Here is a 24,538-nt window from a genome sequence, read left to right on the forward strand (position 1 = left end):
GACTCATGTGAATTCTTAAAGAGATGGTTGGGGCTAAGGCTTAAAAAAGGTCTTGAACGATGTCGAATGGGCTTAAACAAAGAGGGGCTCTAGCCAGCAAAATCATCTTTTTTTTTTTAAGGTCTCTCCACCTCCATCCTCCTCTCCCTCCATCACACTCTCCTCCTGTCTTCTTCTGTCCTCTCCCATCCCACTCTCTCTGCCCCCCAACCCACCTCAAGGCGACGGTGGGCGTATCAGGGCACTTGAGCAGGCAGTCCCAACTCTGACAAGGGGTGTTCTTGTACAGCACCATGCGTCCCTCCTCCTTCAGCTTGACTTTCCCCCCTCCGCTGTACTCCGACAGTGGTACTTCCCTGACGCGGTAGGGGTTGGAGAAGAGGTTGGAGACAGCGGACACAGTCTCCATGACTCCCCTTAGAAACTGCATGGTGGTGGCCTGTGTACAGAGAGGAGAGAGAAAGGAAGTTAGAAAGAGGCTCTGTCTCGTTTCATTCTTCAACAATACCTCACATTCTCTCTGCTTGCTTCCTTCTCAAAACCCATCGGAGTAGAAGGTTTGAGGGGAGGGTCCTTGGACCTCCTCCTCCAATATGGTTGAGAGTTAGGCCTAGGCGAGGAGATAGGATGCAAGGATGCAAGGAATCAAGCAAGGACATATAAGGGTTGATAAGAGTGCAGACAGGGATGGTAATCAGCAAGAGCCCAATTATTCTATGGATTACATTTTGTGAAAATCCCCAAAATCATGGTCTGTCTTGGTTCTAGTTGAGAGGAATCAGTCAATATTTGAATCTGTGTACAAAGGTCCTAATTATGTTAACTTGATCTGGTATCTTGAGTAGTTCTCTCTGGTCTATCAACAACAACACTGATGCAATCAGACTTGGGTTCAAATACTATTTGAAATCATTCAAATACTTTGAGCATTCGCTTCAGCGTGTCTGTAGTGCCAACCCCAAATGGGTGGGTTTTACACATCTGGGACTATTCTGTTGGTTCCATTTCACCAGACAAGCTCAACTGAACACCGGTAAATTAAACAAAATGGGTCTAAAATAGTATTTGAACCCAGCTCGGCATTTGGTCCCACCCACTCCCTTGTGAGACTCAACCATGTCCCAACTGCATAGCTAAGCAGCATTATGTGCTTTGCTTGACTAAAAACAACAGAGGGGAGGAGGGGTGGGTGACAATCAAAAACTGAAAGCAAAAGTTTATTTCTAAACTGCCACAGCTTGTGGAGTCAATGTGGAATTGCTTTGCCTTTAGTCTATTTCCATTGCAAACCTCTTGAATGCTAAGGCATTGTCTGGCTCCTTATTCAACGTGAACAAGCGGTGCCATTCATGAGTCCTGCCATATGACTCGTATGACTCTCTCAGTCCAGTCTCTGAATCAATTTGGCACACATAACATAGCTAGCTTCGCTTAGCTACCGATACAGTCAAGGGCAGAATAGCGATATAGAACTGACACTGAATGTATATTCTTTCAATTGGAAACAAACGCATTTATGCTAACTCTTGTACGTGGTATGCTTTCAATGCACTCTTATCTACGATAATCGGTTTAGTTTAGGAAGGAGCTCATCCTAAACCTTACCTGATTACTGCGACTCCTCTCCACCAGTGACTGACGACTTTTGATGGATCATCAACAACCCGCAGGCGTTCAACCAACCTTGCTGCAAATCTTGATTGATGTGAGCTGCACCAATCAGTGAACACGCATTGGAAGGCGTTGTCTGAAAATACGCAAATGTGGAAAACCAATAAATTAGAGGAGGGGACCCAGACTGACTGCGTTTACGGACGAAGCGGCCTCCTACAGCCTTGTTCTTTCACACTCTAAATGGTTAATGAGAGGATTTAGAGGGAAAATATGACCCTGGATCTGTGTACAGGGGCGTCACAGATTGAAGCAGTATTTTTCGTAGACATAATAGAATAGAATGTTCTAGTTTATTGTTCTCCAGGTACATTTTTTTGCACTTCTCAAATCGAGTTTTATTAGTCACGTGTTTCAAAAACAACAGATGTAGACTAACAGTGAAATGGTTACTTATGGAACCTTTCCAACAATGCAAAAAACATAAAGAGACATAATAGAACATTAGAAAAATAATAACATGAGGAATAAATACACAATGACTATATGGCTATATACATGGTGTACCAATACCGAGTCAATGTGCTGGGGTACAAGGTAATTGAGGTAGAAGGTAATTGAGGTAGATATGTACATTTAGGTAGGGATAAAGTGACTAGGCAACAGGATAGATAATAAGCAGTAACAGCAGCGTATGTGATCAGTCAAAAGAGTGCAAAAAGGGTCAATGCCGATAGTCGGGTTGCTATTGCTTAATTATTTAACTAACTATTTAGCGCTCTTATGGCTTGGGGGGTAGAAGCTGTTCAGGGTCCTGTTGGTTCCAGACTTGGTGCATCGGTACCGCTTGCCATGCAGTAGCAGAGAGAACAGTCTATGACTTGGGTAGCTGGAGTCTTTGACAGTTTGTAGGGCCTTCCTCTGAAACCGGCTGGTATAGAGGTCCTGGATGGCAGGGAGCTCCGCCCCAGTGTTGGACAGCGCCGTACGCACTACCCTCTGTAGCGCCTTGTGGTCAGATGCCATGCAGTAGCCTCTGTAGCGCCTTGTGGTCAAATGCCATGCAGTAGCCTCTGTAGCGCCTTGTGGTCAAATGCCATGCAGTAGCCTCTGTAGCGCCTTGTGGTCAAATGCCATGCAGTACCATCTGTAGCGCCTTGTGGTCAAATGCCATGCAGTAGCCTCTGTAGCGCCTTGTGGTCAGATGCCATGCAGTAGCCTTACAACGTGGTGATGCAGCCAGTCCAGACGCTTTCAATGTTGCAGTGGTATAACTTTTTGAGGATCAGAGGGTCCATGTCGAATCTTTCCAGCCTCCTGAGGGGGAAGACGCGTTGTTGTGCCCTCTTCACAACTGTGTTGGTGTGTTTGGACCATTATAATTCCTTTGTGATGTGGACACCAAGGAACTTGAAGCTCTCGACCTGGTCCACTACAGCCCCGTCGATGTGGATGGGGGTGTGCTCGGCCCTCAATTTCCTGTAGTGCACGATCAGTTCCTTTGTCTTCCTGATTTTGATGGAGAGGTTGTTGTCCTGGTACCACACTGCCAGGTCTCTGACCTCCTCCCTGTTGGCTGTCTCATCATTGTCAGTGATCAGGCCTACCACCGTTGCAAACTAAATGATGGTGTTGGAGTCGTGCGCGGCCAAGCAGTCGTGGGTGAACAAGGTGTCCAGGAGGGGACTAAGGGGCCCCCGTGTTGAAGGCTAGCGTGGCGGATGTGTTGTTGCCTACCCCCACCACCTGGAGGGGGGGGGGGGGGGGGGGGGGGCGTTAGGAAGTCCAGGATCCAGTTGCAGTGGGAGGTGTTTATGCCCAGCATCCTTAGCTTAGTGATGAGCTTGGATGGAACTATGGTATTGAACGCTGAGCTGTGGTCAATGAACCTCATTCTCACAGAGGTGTTCCTTTTGTCCAGATATGAAAGCGCAGTGTGGAGTGCACATCTGTGGAACTGTTGAGACGGTATGCGATTTGGAGTGGATCCAGGGTGCCTGGGATGATAGTGTTGATGTGAGTCATGACCAGCCTTTCAAAGCATTTCATGGTTACAGATGTGAGTGCTACCGGGCGATAGTACTTTAGACAGGTTACAAGGACTATGGTGGTCTGCTTGAAACAAGTAGGTATTTCAGACTGGGTCAGGGAGAAGTTGAAACTGTCAGTGCATGCTCTGAGAACGTGTCCTGGTAATCCATCTTGCCCTGCAGCCTTGTGAATGTTAACCTGTTTAAAGATCTTACTCACATCGGCTACGGAGAGTGTGATCACATATTCATCCGGAACAGCTGGTTCTCTCATGCATGGTTTAGTGTTGCTTGTCTCGAAGTGAGCATAGAAGGCATTTAGCTCATCTGGTAGACTTGTGTCACTGGACAGCTCGTGGCTTGGTTTCCCTTTGTAATCCATGATAGTTTGCAATTCCTGCCGCATCCAAAGAGCATCAGAGCCGATGTAGTAGGTCTTGGTCTTGAATTGACGCTTTTCCTGTTTGATGGTTCGTCGAAGGACGTAGTGGGATTTCTTATAAGCATCCAAATTAGTGTCCCGCTCCTTGAAAGTGGCAGCTCTAGCCTTTAGCTCAGAGCAAATGTTGCCTGTAATGCAATGCTTCTGGTTTGGATATGTACGTACAGTCACTGTGGGGATGATGTCGTTGATGCACTTATTAATGAAGCCGGTGACTGATGTGGTAAACTCATCAATGCCATCAGATGAATCCCACAACATAGTCCAGTCTGTGCTAGTGAAACCTCTTGGTAAATAGTATGGTCTACAGCTTATCACGAGGTATTCTAACTCTGACTCCATCTAAGGCTAGGACACACTGCCAGGGTTGAGCTGAGGATGAGAGAGTAATGGCCAACTTGATCTATTTTGACAGTTCAAATAGTAGGGAAGGCTCTCCTGTGAGAAAAGTTGACTTGATCAGATTACACATCTTTTTTTAAACAACAACTCTTTCCTCCAAACGCAACTCATCTGCACATGATCCACTTTCCAGAGAGACAGAAATGTAATAGAATACAATAGAATATAATACACCAGCCCGTCTGGTGTTCAACTTTCCCAAGTTCTCTCACGTCACCCCGCTCCTCCGCTCTCTCCACTGGCTTCCAGTTGAAGCTCGCATCCGCTACAAGACCATGGTGCTTGCCTACGGAGCTGTGAGGGGAACGGCACCTCCGTACCTTCAGGATCTGATCAGGCCCTACACCCAAACAAGGGCACTGCGTTCATCCACCTCTGGCCTGCTCGCCTCCCTACCTCTGAGGAAGTACAGTTCCCGCTCAGCCCAGTCAAAACTGTTCGCTGCTCTGGCACCCCAATGGTGGAACAAACTCCCTCACGACGCCAGGTCAGCGGAGTCAATCACCACCTTCCGGAGACACCTGAAACCCCACCTCTTTAAGGAATACCTAGGATAGGATAAAGTAATCCTTCTAACCCCCCCCCCCCCCCCCCTAAAAGATTTAGATGCACTATTGTAAAGTGGTTGTTCCACTGGATATCATAAGGTGAATGCACCAATTTGTAAGTCGCTCTGGATAAGAGCGTCTGCTAAATGACTTAAATGTAAATGTAAATGTACAATAGAATAAATACAATAATTGAATTTAATAGAATACAATAGAATACAATAAAATATCATAAAATATCATTGAATACAATACAATACAATAATATAGAATAAAACAAAATAGAATAGAATAGGTCTTCTGCATGACCTTGCTGCTATGCTGATCCTTCCAGACACACTGTTTCTAAATGTATACATACTGAACAAAAATATAAACGTAGCATGCAACAATTTCAAAGATTTTGCTGAGTTACAGTTCATATAAGGAAATCAATCAATTGAAATGAATGAATTAGGCCCTAATCTATGGATTTCACATGACTGGTTAGGGGCACAGCCTTGGTAGGCCTGGGAGGGTATAGGTCCACCTACTTGGGAGCTAGGCCCACCTACTGGGGAGCCAGGCCCAGCCAATCAGAATGAGTCTTTCCCACAAAAGGGCTTTATTACAGACATAAATACTCCTCAGCACCCCTCCCCCCTCAGATGATCTCACAGGTGAAGAAGCCTGATGGGGAGGACCTGGGCTGGTGTGGTTACACCTTGTCCCCAGCACAAGGTACATCTGTGTAATGATCATGCTGTTTAATCATCTTCTTGATATGCCACACCTGACAGGTGGATGGATAATCTTGACAAATTATCAAATGCTCACTAACAGGGATGTTAACAAATTTGTGCACAACATTTGAGAGAAATACACTTTTTGAGCTTATGGAAAATCGTGACACTTTACATGTTGCGTTTCATATTTTTGTTCAGTATAGTTTAACCTCTCTCTGTCATTAGCAAAATAACCAACTATAACAAGAGTGCTCCACTGCTCCTAAATTACTGGTAGCAGCCCGCCATTTCCTTTTTCTTCTGTAACAAAAGGTCTTTAAAACACAAAGAGATTATTTGTGTCCAAGACTCCTCCTTGTCCCTGCCGGTTTGTGCTGTCTTGCCAACTCCTATGGTCACTGTCACGCTAAAGAATGACCATAGAAGTTGGCAAGGCAGCACAATAACAGTTTTAGGAACAGGCTACCTCATTCATTACCATTGAAATCAGGAAAGGCGAAATGCACAGTACAAAAGTGCACTTAATATATTAAGGTTAGCAGATTGTATGACTTGGTGGCTGTGCCAGCTTGTGTCCACTCTTCAGAGCTGCCTCCAGAACAAGATTCATGACGAAAAACGCTAACCTGCCCTTTCTGCATCTTGTCGAGCGCCTTCTGCGTTGCCAGGACGACTAGAAGGGGCTGACCCCGTCCACGTGACAGAGATCCTCTCTTCTCCTGCTTCGGGGTGTAGTGTGTGCTCTGTTGTGCTGTCTGCTGCCACTGTGACAGATTTGGGGGAAAGAGAAAGTGGTCTGCTCTGGTTTTGCCACCAGACAGTGGAGTTGGTCGTCTGGACCGAGAGAGCAGTCGGGCACTGAAAGATGGAGCTCTCTGCGGTCGGGGAACGCGTTTTCGCCGCGGAAGCCATTCTGAAACGCCGCGTTCGCAAGGTGAGCATGCCGCCGTTTTTTTGTCGCTGCAGAAGAGCAGACGTGGGCGAGGGTCTCCGCGGCGTGCTTCGAGGGCGAGAACCGAGGATCTGTTTTTTAATGACAACGGGGAGGCCTTGTTGTAGCTAGTAGAAAGCGGATGCTTCTCTAGCAAGCCGTTGTAGCTAGCCGAGAAGCTAGCAAGTGTGCAGTGCTGATGGTTTGCAGTGAAATGTCGTAAAAAATAGCTAGCTAACGTTACACAAATGACTCGGCGTGTAAAGCCAACGTAAGCTTTAGCTAATTAGCAATGCCAATTTAAAATAAAGGCCGGGTGTGCGTTCAATGCAAATTTATGCTTTGTCTTTGACTTTTTACCCAGACAGCTAGACTAGAAATATATGATTGCACCCCACATACCATAAGCTAGCTCGCCAAACCATACATTAAAGTCGACTGTGTGTCATTATTAACTTTAGTTACATAGCAGCTAAATCTGTTTTTCCCTCTCTCGCTTGAGTAAATGTTTTGTCCAGATGCCAGTGGAACTAATTTGCTAGCCAGCCTGTCTGTGTCTGCTTGATGGTGGTGTTTTGTAGCAGCTTTTCCCTCTAAAATGACAAAACAAGACAGGCATACCAGCCAACTTATTAGTCAGAACTGAGCCAGTTTATATTAGTCAATGTATTGAGTTACGTATTATTTAGAGTAATACGTTAGTCTTAATATTTATCTTAGTGATCATGAATAGCTAGATAATAAGAAGCAATTTCTGCTCACTAGCTAGCTATAAAATGGCTGAATACAGTATTTAACACTTTTGGGAATTTTCTCATTCCGCTGTACCTTTCTCTCTTCAGTCTCGCCTAGAGTACCTAGTGAAATGGAAAGGATGGGCACTCAAGTAAGTGATTGCGTTCCTAACGAAAAAATTCATTCAGAATTGTAAATCTTTGCATACCAACAATCACCTTGCCTGAAGAGACATTTTGTGTTTTATAGTACATATATCCTAGTAGCTACATCTTTAATAAACTCATACGTCTCCAAGTTATACCATAACATGAAAATGTTAGCCTGAAATCCAGACCTGTTTTGTGCTAACATTCCACTCCTTGTACTCCGTGTCATGTGCCAAACGTGGAGTGGAATGTTAGCACAAACATACTGTTACCCAGGTTATGTAAATGTAGAAATAAAACAATTGTGGCACCTCTTTGCTTTAGACACAGTACCTGGGAACCAGAAGAGAATATCCTGGATGGCAGACTGATTGCAGGATTTGAACAGAAGTGAGTGGAACAGTTAACAGAATTTAAATTCTTACACATTATTCAATTCCTTTAAGACAAGTGATGTTTATGACACGGTAAGGACATTTGAGAAATCATCAAAAAGTCTAACACAATTCTCTCGACTGTTCGCTCTCATCCCAACATCAGTTTTCCTGTTCTCCCTAATTTCTCCAGCTCCCCTCTATCTTTCTCTCCTTGTTCCCTCTGCTCTCTCTCCCTCTCTTTCACTCCGTCTATATTTAAACGTCTTATATCTGTGCAAGTCCTCTCTTTGTCTCTTCCTGCCAAACCCACTTCAAAGCACTCTGCTGCTTAGAGGGATCGTGTTTACATGGAACTAAAATGATCGTGTGTGTGTGTGTGTGTGTGTGTGTGTGTGTGTGTGTGTGTGTGTGTCCAGTCTTAGTCAAACAAACGTCAAACTGTTATTCTTTTAGTTTTTTTCTTCATTCAGATCCCTATGAGCTGACTCCATAGCAACCAACCGCTAGCTAGTCGTCCTGGGGTCCGCTGTTCTGCTTTCACACACCCAGTCTGTCTCATATTGCACCCTTTTGCCGATATAGTGCACTACTTTTGACCTGAGCTCATAGGGATTTGATTAACGGTAGTGCCCTACGTAGGGAATATGGTGCGGTTTTGCGGCTCCACCCCTGGTCTTTTGATCATCCCTGTCTAACTGGAAGTTGGGATGTATGAGAAACAGGATGTTACATTAATAAACGTCTCCCTCAGTTGGCTTTGAACTGTATCAGTGGAGGCCTAGATGTTATTACTTCAATAATTGGCTCAATCCCAATTCAACCCATCCCAGCCTATTGTATTCAGGCAGGCTAGGGTCAGGGTAAGAAACCATCCCAATTCAACCCATCCCAGCCTATTGTATCCAGGCAGGCTAGGGTCAGGGTAAAGAAAACATGTAACGTATTTCACTGTTGTGACGTTGACTTTATCGGGTGATTTAATTGTAATCCCTTTGGGGGTTTTTCTCAGAGAGCGTGAGAGAGAACTCCACGGACCAAAGAAGCGGGGACCCAAACCCAAAAATCTTCCTGCCAAGGTATTGTTTTGGATGTTCTTGTCTACCACTATTACAACCACACCAGAATTAGAATTAGCTGATATATTACCGGTCCCAATGAGAATGTAAGAGCAGGACAAAACCTTTCCTGCTGGAAGTTATGATGATGATTTTCTCCTTTTGAGTTTACAACTCACTTTCATCTCTCTCCTCTCTTCTCAGGCACGTGGAGCCCAGAAGAAAGAGACACCCACCACTCGAGCACCTCGCTCCACTTCTTCCTCCTCTCCTCGAGCCCCTCCATCCTCCTTCCCCTCCGCCTCTCCAGCGCCCTCCCCTAAACTCAACTCCATGGCAGCGACACACAAGCTGAAGAAAGACATTCGACGCTGCACTAGTATGTCCCGCCGCCCCTTACCTCGCACCGACCCCCTGGCCACTCCCGGATCCTTCTCCGGCCCCAGTGGGTTCCCCTCGCGGCCCCCCGTCTCCCCCTTCTCAGAGACCGTCCGCATCCTCAATCGTCGCGTCAAACCACGCGAGGTCAAACGGGGTCGCATCATCCTAAACCTCAAGGTCATCGACAAACCAGGAAGTGGAGGCGGAGGAAGGGGCGGCGGGGGTAACCGGAGGGCGCCATCTGGCTCCATGTCCCTCCAAGGGGGTCGTCAGAACATCCCCTCCCGAAATAGGATCATAGGGAAGAGGAGTGGAGAGGCTCCGTACCGGCCCTTCCAGCCCATGCTGGGGTTCCCCATGTACGGGAAGCCGTTTGGTCTCCAGTGTGGCGGCCCAGGACCTCTACACCTTCCACACTCAGCCACAGGCTCCAGCACAGGGACCTCAGGGGCTAGGGACACCCAGCCACCCCTCTCTCCCTCCAGCTCCAGTGGATTCACCACACCCGCCCAGAACCATCCTACCCCTCCTGGACCCGCCACTGGGGCCTCTGGGTCAGCTCCCAACTTGGGCGCCCAGGCTTCGGCCTCCTCTGCCCAGTCTACCCCTAGCCACCCCCCAGAGCTCCAGAAGAACCAGAACGCTGAACAAGGACCAAACCCCCTCCTTCCCTCCCTCTCCTTTGCTTCCGGGTCCTCCTCTTCCTCCTTTGATGAAGAGGAGGATGATGCTGATGCTCTGGACCTTTCCGCTCCTCAGGAGGGGAAGAGGAAGCTTCGCCGTCGGCGCCGACAGAAACGCCAGCCGCCCTCGGTCAGTACCGCCTCCCCTCCTCACCCCCCTGGCGCCTGTCCCTCTCCCTCCAGCTCTCAGAGGGTCCCCGCCGAGGGCGACCCTGACTGGCACCCAGAGATGGTGGCGAGCAGCGCCAACGTGGTCGTGACCGACGTCACCACCAACCTCCTCACCGTCACTATCAAAGAGTTCCCCTCCCCCTCATCCCGCCCCTCCTCCCCCCAACCAATACACCCAGATAATACCACCTCCTCCTCCTCCTCACCACCCCCACTGAAGAACCCCCCACAATCCAAGCCATAGGAAGAGATTACAGAAGTGGAGATGAATGAATTAGCCTGGCTCCCTGATCTGTTTGTGCTGTCTTGGCCAACTCCTGTGGTCATCGTCTGGGACCAGGCTAGGGAGTAATGCTATTTTAACACCGAAGTTATAAAAAAAACTTCCAATAATAATGAAATTCAGGCCATTGAATATTGAAGAGGAGCGTTATTTTTTTGAACAGAACTATGAAAAGCTAAGAGCAGGGCGTGCAATATACATCTGTAATAAGGCTGATTGTCTATCTTTATGCAGCATGATTTCTCTTCTGAGGATCAATAAAGTTTATTCAATTCATGTCCACTCTCACAACCTTGACTGTTTGGAGGCTGGCAATAGATACCTTCAGTCATAATAACGTTCAAATCAATTCAATCTTTATTGTAGGGACGTTCATACAACCAATAACAGTGTTTGTTATTTGTTCATATTTATACCCATTATTTCCATTGGAAGTCCGACTCGTTAAGGTTTAAATGAGGTGATGAAATGACGTTGCACTTGCTTTGTTGGGCTTCGGCAATACTGCTTTTCTACACTGAGATCTTCAGCAACGCGCTTGACTCCATTATGGACAACAACCGTATTCTGTATCATTTCCGTATCCAATATCCACATGTGAATTACAAGCCCTTCTTTTTTCCCTCTCTCGAATGCACAGGCCTGTATAAGTATATATTTATATGCACGCACAACGTTAATTCAGCTGCAAAAAGAATACAGATAAGCGGTGAAAGCATAGAAAGTTAAGTTATTGCTTTTCTTATTGCCATGTTCCAACGCCTGCCTTTAACTCGCTGTCGCCTTCAAGATTCCGGAATGTTCCGTGTTCTGGAACCTCAGTCAAGACTCTAAACTGACTCTCTAGTTATTTAAGCTGTGGACTGCATGGAGTGGGATTAATGATGATGTAGTATGTAACCTATCCACCGTGAACACTTGTGTTTGTACCTACCAGATATTCTCTGTGGAATAACCTGTAGTCCAAACCTCTCAATGGCCTTCTAAACCAGGTTGTGTTGGCGTTCTGATATCCTGGTCCCAGATCTGACCATCTTCTGGTGCTGCCCCTGTTTCTATAGGGCTCCCCTCTCTCTCTCTCTCTGGTGTATTTGTACAATATTATTACGATATTTAAAAGCATGTGTTGCCTTATAGCTGCTCAGTTCCAACTCCACTGCATCTCGTCCGTATACTGTATTAGATAGATGGTTGATTGTCGTCTAGTCTTTGATACTGTGATAATAATAATACACATCCTACCACAAACACATCATCATTCAGCTGATAATGGATAAAAACAGATTCTCTTGACTGTCATTGGCTAAACCAGTAGATTCTCTTGACTGTCATTGGCTAAACCAGTAGATTCTGTTGACTCATTGGTTACGCCAGTAGGAGTGTTCATGTACTTCTTTGTGACGTTTTAACAGTTGATATAAATAGGTAGCACAACTTGACATAGTGGCCTACATTTATACCAAGCAGGGCTCTAGATTTCTTTTGTTTTTTTTTATCTTTCTTTTTTAATTTGTCAATTTTTGGATGTAATTTCAAGAGCCATGTCATTGGCACTTTAATGTAATGACAAGAAGCCGACCTGAAGAATCAAATATGAAATGTTTGTCCATGTAAACTGTTTTATGGGGGGGGTTCATTTCGAGGGCTTTTGCTTATGTACCTCATTATATATTTTTGAATGAAGCGTAATGTGTATGCTTTACCTTTTTAGTAATTACCTTTGATTGTTATTGTTGTTTTTGATTCATGTCCAATATGGGTTTGATAAAAAATGGAAAACCCCAGATTTTTAATGAATTATAAATGTGTGTCAAGACTGCAGTTTGTGTCTCGTAATATTGGTAATATGAATGATGTACATTGAATTGTGTTAATGATGATAATGACGAGGATAATGTCGATGGTAACGTTGTGATAATGTAGCTGAAGCATGTTTTGCGAACCCTTATTGTACAGGTAAGGTGAGCGTGGTCATGTTGACGTTCGTTCGTTGTTGCTTCCTGTATATGTTCTGTTGTGCGAGGCTTTTAATAAAAAAATACCTCCAAGACAGTTCCTTTTGTCGTTCATCTCTTCAGTTCTTTACAGAGGAGTTCTCTGACCTCTTATGTGGTGATTCTTGTGAGTTTATGGCTTTAAGAGTCCATTTGGAGATTCAATCTGGTATCTTGGCTTTCAACTGAAGGAGAAGGTTGTATGTGATTCTCTGTGGCTGGTTTCCAGGGCCCAGATCAAGCTTAGTCCTAGACTTAAAGCAGTATGTCTGGGGAAACTGGCCTGAGCTCAGACCACTGTGTTGGTAGTTCCCTGATGGTCCACATGGTGGCACTGTAAACACAGGTCACATGGGCAGGATTTTTGCTCTTAGCCTGCACTCAGAAGGTTTGAAGAGATGGTTGGGGCGATGGTTGTGCTTTGGTGGCCTTCAAGGGTCAGCCACGGAACACAGTTGAGAGAATATCTGTGGACACACTACTGTGAGCAAAGATAGCCCCTTCTCTTTCCATTGTCCTTCCCACGACCTGTTTTAAGTTCCTTGGTATACACATCACAGACAAACATCAGACAGTCTGGTGAGGAAGATGCAACAGTCACCCAAAACCCTGACAAACTTTTACAGGTTGCACAATTGAGAGGATCCTGTCAGGCTGTATCACAGCCTGGTATGGCAACTGCATGGCCCTCAACCACAAGGCTCTCCAGAGGGTGGTGCATTCTGCACAACGCATCACCGGGGTCCCACTACCTGCCCTCCATGATACCTACAGCACCCGATGTCACAGGAAGGCCAAAAAGATCATCAAGGACATCAACCACCCGAGCCACTGCCTGTTCACCCAGCTACCATCCAGAAAGCGAGGTCGGTACAGGTGCATCAAAGCTGGGACCGAGAGACTGAAAAACAGCTTCTATCTCAAGGCCATCAGACTGTTAAACAGCCACCACTAACTCAGCGGCTGCTGCCTACATTGAGACCCAATCAAGGGCCCCTTTAATAAATGGATCCCTAGTCACTTTATTCAATACCACTCAAAATAATGCCACTTTAATAATGTTGTTAATGTTAATGTATATCTTACATTACTCATATCACATGTATATACTGTATTTTATACCATCTATTGCATCTTGCCTATGCCGCTCTGTCATGCTTATCCATATATTTCTATGTACATATTCTCATTCACCCCTTTAGATTTGTGTGTATTAGGTAGTTGTGGAATTCTTAGATTACATGTTAGATATTGCTGCACTGTCAGAACTAGAAGCACAAGCATTTCGCTACACTCGCATTAACATCTGCTAACCATGTATATGTGACCAATAAAATGTGATTCGGTTTGTATGCCTTGTCTACTATCGTCCTATTCTACCACACTCCTCACCTTCAAACCTTCATCTCCCTTTAGCATCCATGTCCTCAACTCTTCTACCACCTTCTCCCATCCAGCCCAGCCCATACTCTGGCAGGCCACCCATGGTCCCCTCTCCCGACCCCAGCCAGCCCTGCTCTGGATGGCCTCAATCCTCTCTAGTTTGGTCTCCACATTCCTCCTCCATTCTCTCTCAGAATCAGCCCATCCTCCCTTCTCCTCACCCTCTCTCCTCTCCCCATCTCTGGCTGGCCTCCCATTGCGGTTTAGGGACTGGACAGATGGGACTTCCTAGTGGGATGGCTGCCACTCCAGGACATCTACAGCACCTGGTGTCACAGGAAGAAGAAGATCATCAAGGACCTCAGCCACCCACGTCATGGCCTGTTCCCCCCCTGCTACCATCTAGAACCCGGAGACAGTACAGGTGCATCAAAGCTGGGACTGAGAGACTGAAAAACAGCTTCTATCTCCAGGCCTTCAGACTGTTAAATAGTCACCACTAGCCGGCCTCAGTACTCTGTCCTGAACTTAGTCACTGTTACTAACAGGCTACCACCCGGTACTCAACCCTGCACCTTAGAGACTGTTGCCCTATGTACATAGTCATGGAACACTGGTCACTTTAATCATGTTTACATACTGTTTGACCCACTTCATATGTATATAATGTATTCTAGTCAAGGCTTATCCTAACTATTGCTGTACACACCTTTTCTATTCATAAACTGTCCACACTGTCTATGCACACCATCATATAAATACACTGAGTATACAAAACATTATGAACACCTGCTCTTTCCATGACAGACTGACCAGGTGAATCCAGGTGAAATCTATGATCCCTTATTGATGTCACTTGTTAAATCCACTTCAATCAGTGTAGATGAAGGGGAGGGGACAGGTTAAAGAAGGATTTTTAAACCTTGAGACAATTGAGACATGGATTGTGTATGTGTGCCATTTAGAAGGTGAATGGACAAGACCAAATATTTAAGTGCCTTTGAACAGCTATGCCAGGCACACTGGCTTGTGCCAAGAACTGCAATACTGCCGGGTTTTTCACGCTCAACAGTGTCCTGTGTGTATCAAGAATGGTAAATCACCCAAAGGACATCCAGCCAACTTGACACAACTATAGGAAGCATTGGTGCCAACTTGGGCCAGCATCCCTGCGGAACGCCCCGACAGAGTGAGGCGGTTCTGAGTGCGGGGATTTGTCTGTATTGTTTTGTGTTATTAGATATTACTACACAGCTGGAGCTAAAAACATTACAATTTCGCTGCACCTGTGATAAAATCTGCAGAATATGTACGCGACCAATAACGTTTCATTTGACTTGATTTACTAGAGCATATTGTCCAGGCAGACTAGACTTGTGCTGTGTGTGGGGGATATCGTAAGTGTGGGTTTATGTTCCGGTCTGGTAATAGAGGATGTATGCCTCATACACGCATCTGCTGTGAGCGCGCACATACACACACACAATCCATAAACGGGTGTAGTATTTTGGCCTCTCTCTCTCTCTCTCTCACTCTCTCTCACTCTCACACTCACACACACTCTCACTCACACACACACACACACACACACACACACACACACACACACACACACACACACACACACACACACACACACACACACACACACACACACACACACACACACATCTCTATCGTATTAGATGATGTTTATAATGTTATTTGCTTCTTCACCTCCAATGACGCATCCCACACACACACCCTCCACTCCCTCGTCTGTCTCCCCGCCTACTCTGTCACGGTTCCCATAGTAACTACGGACGGAGGATAGGAGCGGAGCTTAGCAACACCGAGAGAGGGAGACGGTCTTTCGATTTAGGCCTGCTGACAGAACAATCGGTATTTCTACATTTAGATAAAAAGGCAACAAACGCGTCTGTCAACCACTGTCGTTTGTTTTCTGCGCGTTTGGAGGTGTTTTGGGGGCGAGGGGGCGTATTATAATATAGGCCTAGGTTATTCGTTTTATTTAATCATATAAAAAAGCAGGTAGATTAATCAACTGATAGGCTATCGAGGAGCGGATTATGAAATCGCACGAGTGATGTTGGCTATAGCATTCTCATAGCCTAATGTAATCTAGATTGTGGGGGGGGGAAACTGACCTTATTTTTCAGTAGAATATATCTTTCCAACGGAATTTGATCTCTGATTTGTAGGCTAATCTATCGCTTTAGCCTATCTCGCCACGCTGCCGCTATGAAGTTCGTTGTAGTCTTGGTCGGTGCTGGATCCGTGGTCTTCCTCGGCGCGGCCATCTGCATCATCGCCAGTGTTTACCCGCGGAAAGCTGCCGCGCCCCAGGACCTGTCCGACAACGCGACTCTGTCTGCTGAGCCCTTGTTTTCCCTGGGCTCCGTGGCTCACGCCGGTACATTGGGCGCTCTCCATGGTGCTGAATCCTACGAGGGCGGCGGAGGAGGCGGCATGGGGCTCGGGCTGGGGGGTCCCTCCACTCTTAATGAGCTCAGCCCCGGGGAGGTGACCGGTGGTGGTGGAGGTGCGCCGAAACAGTTCAGTTTCAGCCGGCTCATCTGCACTCCGATTCCCGCCGGAGAATGCAAGCCCAATATCTTGGAGCAGCCAGCGGACGACCCTTCACTCTATGTGGATGAAGACTGGAGCTTCCTCCGGACCACCGCGGACGACCTCCGGCAGACGGTGGTGCAGCAGAACGGCCAAATACTCATGGATCAGCGGACCATCCGTGAGCTGACGGGGAAACTGTCGGAGTGCGAGAGCGGCCTGGAGGACGGGAGTCCCGGGCACTCCGAGCGGAGCCTGGGGGCCTGGGCGGGAAACCGCCGACTCATGGCCGGGGATGATGTGAGCTCGTCTGCGGCTGTGCAGCTGCAGACCGCTAGAGCCGTGGAGGAGCTAGAGAGGGCCATTCTCAACCTGAAAGACCGCATCGAGAAACTGGAGGTGGGTTGGGTGAATAATGAGTATAGCTTACCCTATAGCCCAAAGCCACAGACTGTAGTCGTATACAGTCTCGATATAAGCTAGCTATAGGGAAGCATATGAATAGGCTACTTTTGTAAAACGTTTCAATAGTAGAGATAATGCGCCTTGGAGAGCGTATAACACACGTTAGCGCCTCGAGGTGCGCTTTTGATAGGCTTAGCCTATATGTCCCAGTGTGTTTTATAATGTCTTGATCATCTCCAGTCAGCCACTGAGCTAGGCCTATAGGCTATAGCCTATTACGGTTAGCCTATGTATTATTTATATGATCAAGGGAATTTATGCAATATGACTATATGGCTACTGATTGCTTGCCCCCAAACAGAGTGAATCTTTCAGTAGATAATCCAGAATAATGAAAAACATGTTGCCACCAATTGTTAGCAATATCCAACACCGACAGAAAGACAGACAGACATTGCACAACCCAACGTCTCAACCTTATGCAACAGATAGGCTACAATATCAGCGCGGAAACAGAGGCGTCCCAATTCTAGAACCCCCACTTGGCGCGCCCGTGATGCATGGGGCGAGGCATAGGCTGTATCACGTGATAACGAGGTAAATGCCCATGGGTCTAGTATTCCTAACGGCTAGAATATCCTAATGACATCAATTATTTGATTGACTTCAGGACCTCTAACTCACCCCGACCCTCCCTCCTCCCTCCCTCCTGACTTTATCGACATCAGGACCCCTGACTCCCTCCCTGACTCCCTCCCTCACCTCTCCTCCACATCCATCCAACTCACAGCCTCTCTCATCAGCATCATTACACGCACCCGCTCCCTCAGCGCAAGGGGATATAGTTTGTTTCATTTGCTGTCTCTCCCCGCTCACCATGCAGCTCTTACATCCGCATCCGACCACATCAATAAAATATGAAGCGATGCTGGATGAAGAGAGGAGAGACCTTGAGACTTAAGCCATACTTTGTGTGTGTGTGTGTGTGTGTGTGTGTGTGTGTGTGTGTGTGTGTGTGTGTGTGTGTGTGGTGTGTGTGTGTGTGTGTGTGTGTGTGTGCGTGCGTGTGTGTGTGTGTGTGTGTGTGTGTGTGGCACCTGTATTTTTACTGTAGCTTGCTGTCTTAAAGGTATTGACTGTGTATGTGTCAGAGAAAGAGAGAGAGAGAGGGGGGGGGGGGGGGATGGAAAGAGGGAGAGTCAGTCTGATGTAAGAGAGGCTATTTTATTTTTATTTTTATTTATTTTTTATTTCACCTTTATTTAACCAGGTCCTCATTTACAACTGCGACCTGGCCAAAATAAAGCATAGCAGTGTGAACAGACAACAACACAGAGTTACACATGGAGTAAACAATAAACAATTCAATAACACAGTAGGGGGGGAAAATGAGTCTATATACATTGTGTGCAAAAGGCATGAGGAGGTTATTGCTTGAGACACCTAACATTTCCCAGTGCATTCTAACATACTGCACAGTCCACGAACAGTGAGTGTGAATGTAGTCTATAGCTGTCCAAGCATTCAATCTCTCCTCACGCCAACGCTCTCTCTCTCTCTCACTCTCTCTCTCCCTTGCTCTCTCTGCCTCCCATCTTCTCTTTCAGTCTGTCTGTGTGCATGTCTCTGTGTGTTTGTCTGTCTCCTGTTGCTCTCTCTTGTCGCAACCCTCTCACTTTACTCGTACTTAGTTGCTCTCTCTCTCTCTCATACTCTTTCTCTCTCTCTCTTTCTCTCTCTCTCTTTCTCCATCCTTCCTCTTTCACCCACACCTACTCATTTCTCTCTCCCTTCCTCTCTATTCACCTCCTCTCTCTCTCTCTCTCTCCACTTTTACTCTCTCTCTATCTGCCTGCTTGTCTTTCTTTTCGTTGTTTTCTTAAAGATGCACTAAGTCATGTCAGAAGCCAGCAGATTCATTACTTACCAACAACAGCTGAACATTCCAATAAAACCACACCACGCAGTTGTCTAACAACAATATCTACAATCTAGCAAGTAACTTTAGTGGGTCAGAGTGCGATATTTATTTAGTTTCAGAGCACAAACGTTTGTTAGCACATTTCTCAACCTGGCTTTAACTATGGAGGGAGCCATCCTGCCCCGCTAATTGCAAGGGGGTTGCCTAGCAACACAAACCTCTGAGAGAGTCAAAGTATGCATTGCATGACAAATTCCCATGATTTGTAAATCTGTATCTCACAAAATAACTAGATACAGCGCATTCGGGAAGTATTCAGACCCCTTCACTTTTTTCCACATTTTGTTATGTTACAGCTTTATTCTAAAATGTATTAAATAGTTTTCTTCCCTTCGTCAATCTAAACACAATACAATAACTGAAATATTACATTTACATACATTAAGTATTCAGACTCTTTACTCAGTACTTTGTTGATGCACCTCTCTCTCTCTCTCTCTGTCTCTCTCTCTGTCTCTCTCTCTCTCTGTCTCTCCCTCTCTCTCTCTGTCTGTCTCTCTGTCTCTCTCTGTCTCTCTCTCTCTCTCTCTCTCTCTGTCTCTCCCTCCTTGCACTATCACTCACTCCTCCACAACCTCCTATTTTCTTTCTCTCCCTCCATACTAAGCCCTTCCTCTTCTCTTTCTCTCTCCTCTCACAGTTGGAGATCGGCCCTGCTGCCCTCAACCTCTCCGTTGAGACTCCATCCCCCAGCGCCGGCGTGGGCGTCAGCAGTGGCATCGGTACTAAAGTTCAAGGGTCATCGTCATCAGCATCAACGACAGGAGGCGGTCGTGTCTCCTCGGGGGGCCGAAAGGCCTCTGGGGGCCCTGGCAGAGGAGGTGGAGGCCCCTGGAAGGACCTGGAAGGAGAGCTGGAGAGAAAGATTGAGACGCTGGAGAAAGAGCGGAAGGCGCTGAGGAAAGAGACACAGACACATCACAAACAGATAGACCAAGGGATTGATACTCTACACCACCGCATTGCAGAGCTGGAACAGAGTGAGTGGAACAGAAAGGGGTAGGAGGGCGGAGGGAAGAGGGAGGAGGGGTACTATAGGGAACTACAAGAAGGTCAAATAAGTTGAGCCCAGATTTGCTGGAAAGCAAAGTAGATAAGAAGGACAAAACAGTAACTTCTTATTTTACTACAACTACTATCTGTTTCCCAGCGTCAAATGTAAACCACCTCTCCTTCAGTCTGACAGAGTACAACTACCCTGACGGCTATGTCCTCTCCTTCAGTCTGACAGAGTACAACTACCCTGACGGCTATGTCCTCTCCTTCAGTCTGACAGAGTACAACTACCCTGACGGCTATGTCCTCTCCTTCAGTCTGACAGAGTACAAATACCCTGACGGCTATGTCCTCTCCTTCAGTCTGACAGAGTACAACTACCCTGACGGCTATGTCCTCTCCTTCAGTCTGACAGAGTACAACTACTCTGACGGCTATGTCCTCTCCTTCAGTCTGACAGAGTACAACTACCCTGACGGCTATGTCCTCTCCTTCAGTCTGACAGAGTACAAATACCCTGACGGCTATGTCCTCTCCTTCAGTCTGACAGAGTACAACTACCCTGACGGCTATGTCCTCTCCTTCAGTCTGACAGAGTACAAATACCCTGACGGCTATGTCCTCTCCTTCAGGTCTGACAGAGTACAACTACCCTGACGGCTATGTCCTCTCCTTCAGTCTGACAGAGTACAAATACCCTGACGGCTATGTCCTCTCCTTCAGTCTGACAGAGTACAAATACCCTGACGGCTATGTCCTCTCCTTCAGTCTGACAGAGTACAAATACCCTGACGGCTATGTCCTCTCCTTCAGTCTGACAGAGTACAAATACCCTGACGGCTATGTCCTCTCCTTCAGGTCTGACAGAGTACAACTACCCTGACGGCTATGTCCTCTCCTTCAGTCTGACAGAGTACAAATACCCTGACGGCTATGTCCTCTCCTTCAGTCTGACAGAGTACAAATACCCTGACGGCTATGTCCTCTCCTTCAGTCTGACAGAGTACAAATACCCTGACGGCTATGTCCTCTCCTTCAGGTCTGACAGAGTACAACTACCCTGACGGCTATGTCCTCTCCTTCAGTCTGACAGAGTACAAATACCCTGACGGCTATGTCCTCTCCTTCAGTCTGACAGAGTACAAATACCCTGACGGCTATGTCCTCTCCTTCAGTCTGACAGAGTACAAATACCCTGACGGCTATGTCCTCTCCTTCCCCATGAGGACCAAGAACATGTAACAACCATCTCTCTCCCCTCCTTCTCTGTCTCTCCCTCCCTCTCTCCTTCAGGTCTGACAGAGTACAACTACCCTGACGGCTATGTCCTCTCCTTCCCCGTGAGGACCAGGTACATGTACGGCCTGGTGCGGAGAGAAATGCCTGAGATGTATGCCTTCACCGCCTGTGTCTGGCTCAAGGTGAAAGAGGGGGGTATCGGCACCCCCTTCTCCTACTCCGTCCCGGGACAACCCAACGAGCTGGTGCTGCTGCAGGGGATACACAACCCTGTAGAGCTTCTTATCAACGACAAGGTAGGAGTGTGTGTGTGTCATTACCATATTCATTACTGAAACATGTCAGTTATCCCCTCCTATTGTTCATACTTGTATAGTTTTATGAATAACATTGATTGGTCTAATGATTGATTGATCGACTGATTGGTGATTGAGCTAAATGTCCCTTCCCTCACTTCTAGGTGGCTCAGCTGCCCCTGTCTCTTGCCCAGGGTGTGTGGGAGCACATATGTTTGAGCTGGACCCTCAGAGACGGGGTATGGAAGGCCTACCAGGGGGGGAAGCTGAAGGGGCGCGGAGAGGGGCTGGCCGCATGGCACCCCATCAAGCCAGGAGGAGTGCTCATTCTGGGGCAGGAGCAGGTGGGTGAGAGGGATGGAGGTCTGGAGGGGTGGAGAGTTAGAGGGATGGAGTGATGGGTGGTGGAAGGATGGAGATTGAGAGATTGGGGGGGGGGTGGCTTATCCTGTGGCAAGAGCAGGTGAGAAGGGTGGGGTCGAGGTGGAGGGTGGAGGAATGGAGAGATGGATGAGGTGGAGAGATAGAGGGATAGAAGGGTAATAAGAAACCTTGAGGGGAACCAGAGTTTTCTGGCTGGCTGGCTGGGTGGGTAGGTGGATGAGTTGTCTTGTAATCCCTGATCTCTCTATTTCTCTTTCACTCTCTATCATCTCGATCATATTATATTTCCTCTCTAGGACACGCTGGGCGGTCGTTTCGATGCCTCCCAGGCCCTGGTTGGGGAGCTCTCCCAGTTCAACCTGTGGGACAGGGTCCTGAAACCTGCTGAGGTATCCGCTCTGGCTGCCTGTTCCTTGGGCACACTGGGCAACGTGGCCCCCTGGACAGACCAGGACGTGGAGGTCTATGGAGGGGCTACCAAGGAGGCTGTGGACCCCTGCAACCAGCCACCCCGGGCCAGCCCCAGCTCCAGCCCTAAACAGTGAAGGGTTAGATGGGTTGGTAGAGGGGAAACTTGGTTGTTATAAAGGGGAGCTGCTCAGTGAGGCCAGAGGGGTTAGTTGGTTTGTTTATGCTCCTCATAAGAGGGGGGTTTGAGGTGTTTTTCTGGGGCAGGGGTTGTGTGATGGGGAACTGGGGTAGAGATGGAGAGTCAGTTGAGTTGTTTTAAAGGGGCATTGCTCTTTCCAAGAGAGGGTGGGTGTGCTTGAGGAGGATTGAGGAGGGTCTGGGATCAGGGGGAGTAGAGATTAGTTGAGTAGGTGTGTTGTTATCTGGGTGTTGTTCACCCACTGAAGGTGTTAACATCAACAGCACTACAGCTGTTGAGAACAACACCCAGACTAGCTTTAACTCCGTGGTGATGTGGGAAGATGTTAAGGGAAAGGTGCTGCTTTTTTTCACCCCTCTGATTTGTGTTTTAGAGAGATGGGTGGGTGGGTGGGCGGGGAGGGGTGGGGGGGTTCTCAGCCCCCCAGGGAAGAGCTACATACGCCACGCCTCATCTCCTTTCATCTCATCTCGCCTCGTCTCATTTCATCTCATCTCATCTCGCCTCATCTCATCTCATTTCATCTCATCTCATTTCTCCTCATCTCACTTCACCTCATCTTATTTCATCTCATCTCATTTCATCTCATCTCATCACGTGTTCTGAAGCTTGTGCTTCTAACTTTGAAATAGTGATTTTCTTCTGCTTTTGGAGATGTGACGCCAGTGTTGCTACTCAGCTGTGTTTCTGATCAACAACAGCTCGTTAAAAGTGAGCGTTTGGATTTCTTTTTCTACTGCGCATTTCGTTGATTTTCTTTGCAGCAACGGTTTTTTTCTAACACTGTGTCTATTTTCTATGTCTGTGTGTTATGTGCTTTCAAAGAATCTCTCCGTTTGACCTACTGCGACAAAACCTCTCACAAAGATGCAATTGTCACGGCCCAGCACAATGTATCGCCATAGAGATAGCTGAAGAGATAGCTGCTGCGAGTCACATGGATCATGTAAATTAAGACGTCAATTGATTTCTTAGATTCCTAATATCCATCTGGTTGACTTAAAGGGGCAATCTGTTGAGTGATTCGTGCATCCATTGTGGCAGGGTGTCCGCTTTGTTGTTGTTTGAAGTGCAGATTCGCCCTTTACAGTGATTTGTGACCTGTCTCAATGTTTTTTTAAAGCTGATGGAATGGAATGTATGCATGAGAAAAGCTTTTTCAAAATTAGAGGTCAGAGGTCAGATTCCTAAATAGTCCTGTTTCCAAGACAGCAACAACACAAAAACGTACAACAATATTAACTATTGAATGGTGCGCTTCACCCCACAAAGCCCAAAATGAATACGCACCTCAAAGAATGTGTATTTAGCTTTTTCTTACTCACAGAATTGCTTAATAAGTGTGTAAAGAAGGGACATTGGGACGCTGATGTTGAGTTGAGGGGTGTAGTGAAGAAAAGTGCACCCGGATTATTGGGTGTACCCCCCCACTCCACCATTGACATATGGTTGTAAAGTGCCTGTCTGGGTATTACACGCCCAATGCAAATGTCAAATGTATTTTATTCTCTCTCTCTCGCTCTCGCTCTCGCTCTCTCTCTCTTTCTCTCTCTCTCCTCTATCTCTCTCTTTCTCTCTCTCTCTTTCTTTCTCTCTCTCTCTCTTTCTCAATCTCTCTTTCTCTCTCTCTCTCCTGCTATTGGTTATGATGTTATTGTAACCAGCTGTGATGTCAGTAAGTGTAGTGCTTGTTCATCTTGTGCACCTCCATGGATCTTCTATGATATTGTGACAATATGTGGATGAATAAAATAAAATGGTTATGATGTCGTAAGAAGGTTATGGCTTACTGTGTGTGTATGGTCAAATCTTGTGTGTGTGTGTGTGTGTGTGTGTGTGTGTGTGTGTGTGTGTGTGTGTGTGTGTGTGTGTGTGTGTGTGTGTGTGTGTGTGTGTGTGTGTGTGTGTGTGTGTGTGTGTGTGTGTGTGTGTGTGTGTGTGTGTGTGTGTGTGTGTGTGTGTGTGTGTGTCGTGACTGGTCCTCTACCCACACAGAAGGAACTGTGGAGTTGAACTGTGCTGCTCTCTGATCTAGTATCATCTCTCCCACACTAACTGTTATGTATCTGTCTTTCTCTCTTAAAGGGATACTTTATGTATCTGTCTTTCTCCCTTAAAGGGATACTTTATGTAGCTGTCTTTCTCCTTTAAAGGGATAC

The 24,538-nt window shown here is 46.8% G+C and overlaps 1 protein-coding gene across 1 annotated transcript; it reads left to right on the forward strand.

The window, feature by feature from the left end:
- Positions 1-6,234: 6,234 nt before the first annotated feature.
- Positions 6,235-22,757, forward strand: LOC129839258 (uncharacterized). Its single transcript, XM_055906567.1, has 10 exons — positions 6,235-6,692; positions 7,532-7,575; positions 7,898-7,963; positions 8,960-9,026; positions 9,210-10,481; positions 16,088-16,867; positions 19,495-19,834; positions 21,144-21,385; positions 21,550-21,729; positions 22,066-22,757. The coding sequence occupies exons 1-10, from the start codon at positions 6,624-6,626 to the stop codon at positions 22,312-22,314; spliced, it is 3,309 nt and encodes a 1,102-aa protein (XP_055762542.1). The 5' UTR covers positions 6,235-6,623; the 3' UTR covers positions 22,315-22,757.
- Positions 22,758-24,538: the final 1,781 nt, after the last annotated feature.

The sequence above is a fragment of the Salvelinus fontinalis genome, chromosome 40 (genome assembly GCF_029448725.1).
Source record: "Salvelinus fontinalis isolate EN_2023a chromosome 40, ASM2944872v1, whole genome shotgun sequence".
NCBI classification, from domain to species: domain Eukaryota; kingdom Metazoa; phylum Chordata; class Actinopteri; order Salmoniformes; family Salmonidae; genus Salvelinus; species Salvelinus fontinalis.

Coding starts and splice junctions, on each gene's coding strand:
- LOC129839258 (XM_055906567.1), top strand. CDS start 6,624: ATGGAGCTCTCTGCGGTCGGGGAACGCGTTTTCGCCGCGGAAGCCATT. Junction 6,693..7,531: donor TGAAACGCCGCGTTCGCAAG/GTGAGCATGCCG, acceptor TTCTCTCTTCAG/TCTCGCCTAGAGTACCTAGT. Junction 10,482..16,087: donor ACCCCCCACAATCCAAGCCA/TAGGAAGAGATT, acceptor AACGGAATTTGA/TCTCTGATTTGTAGGCTAAT.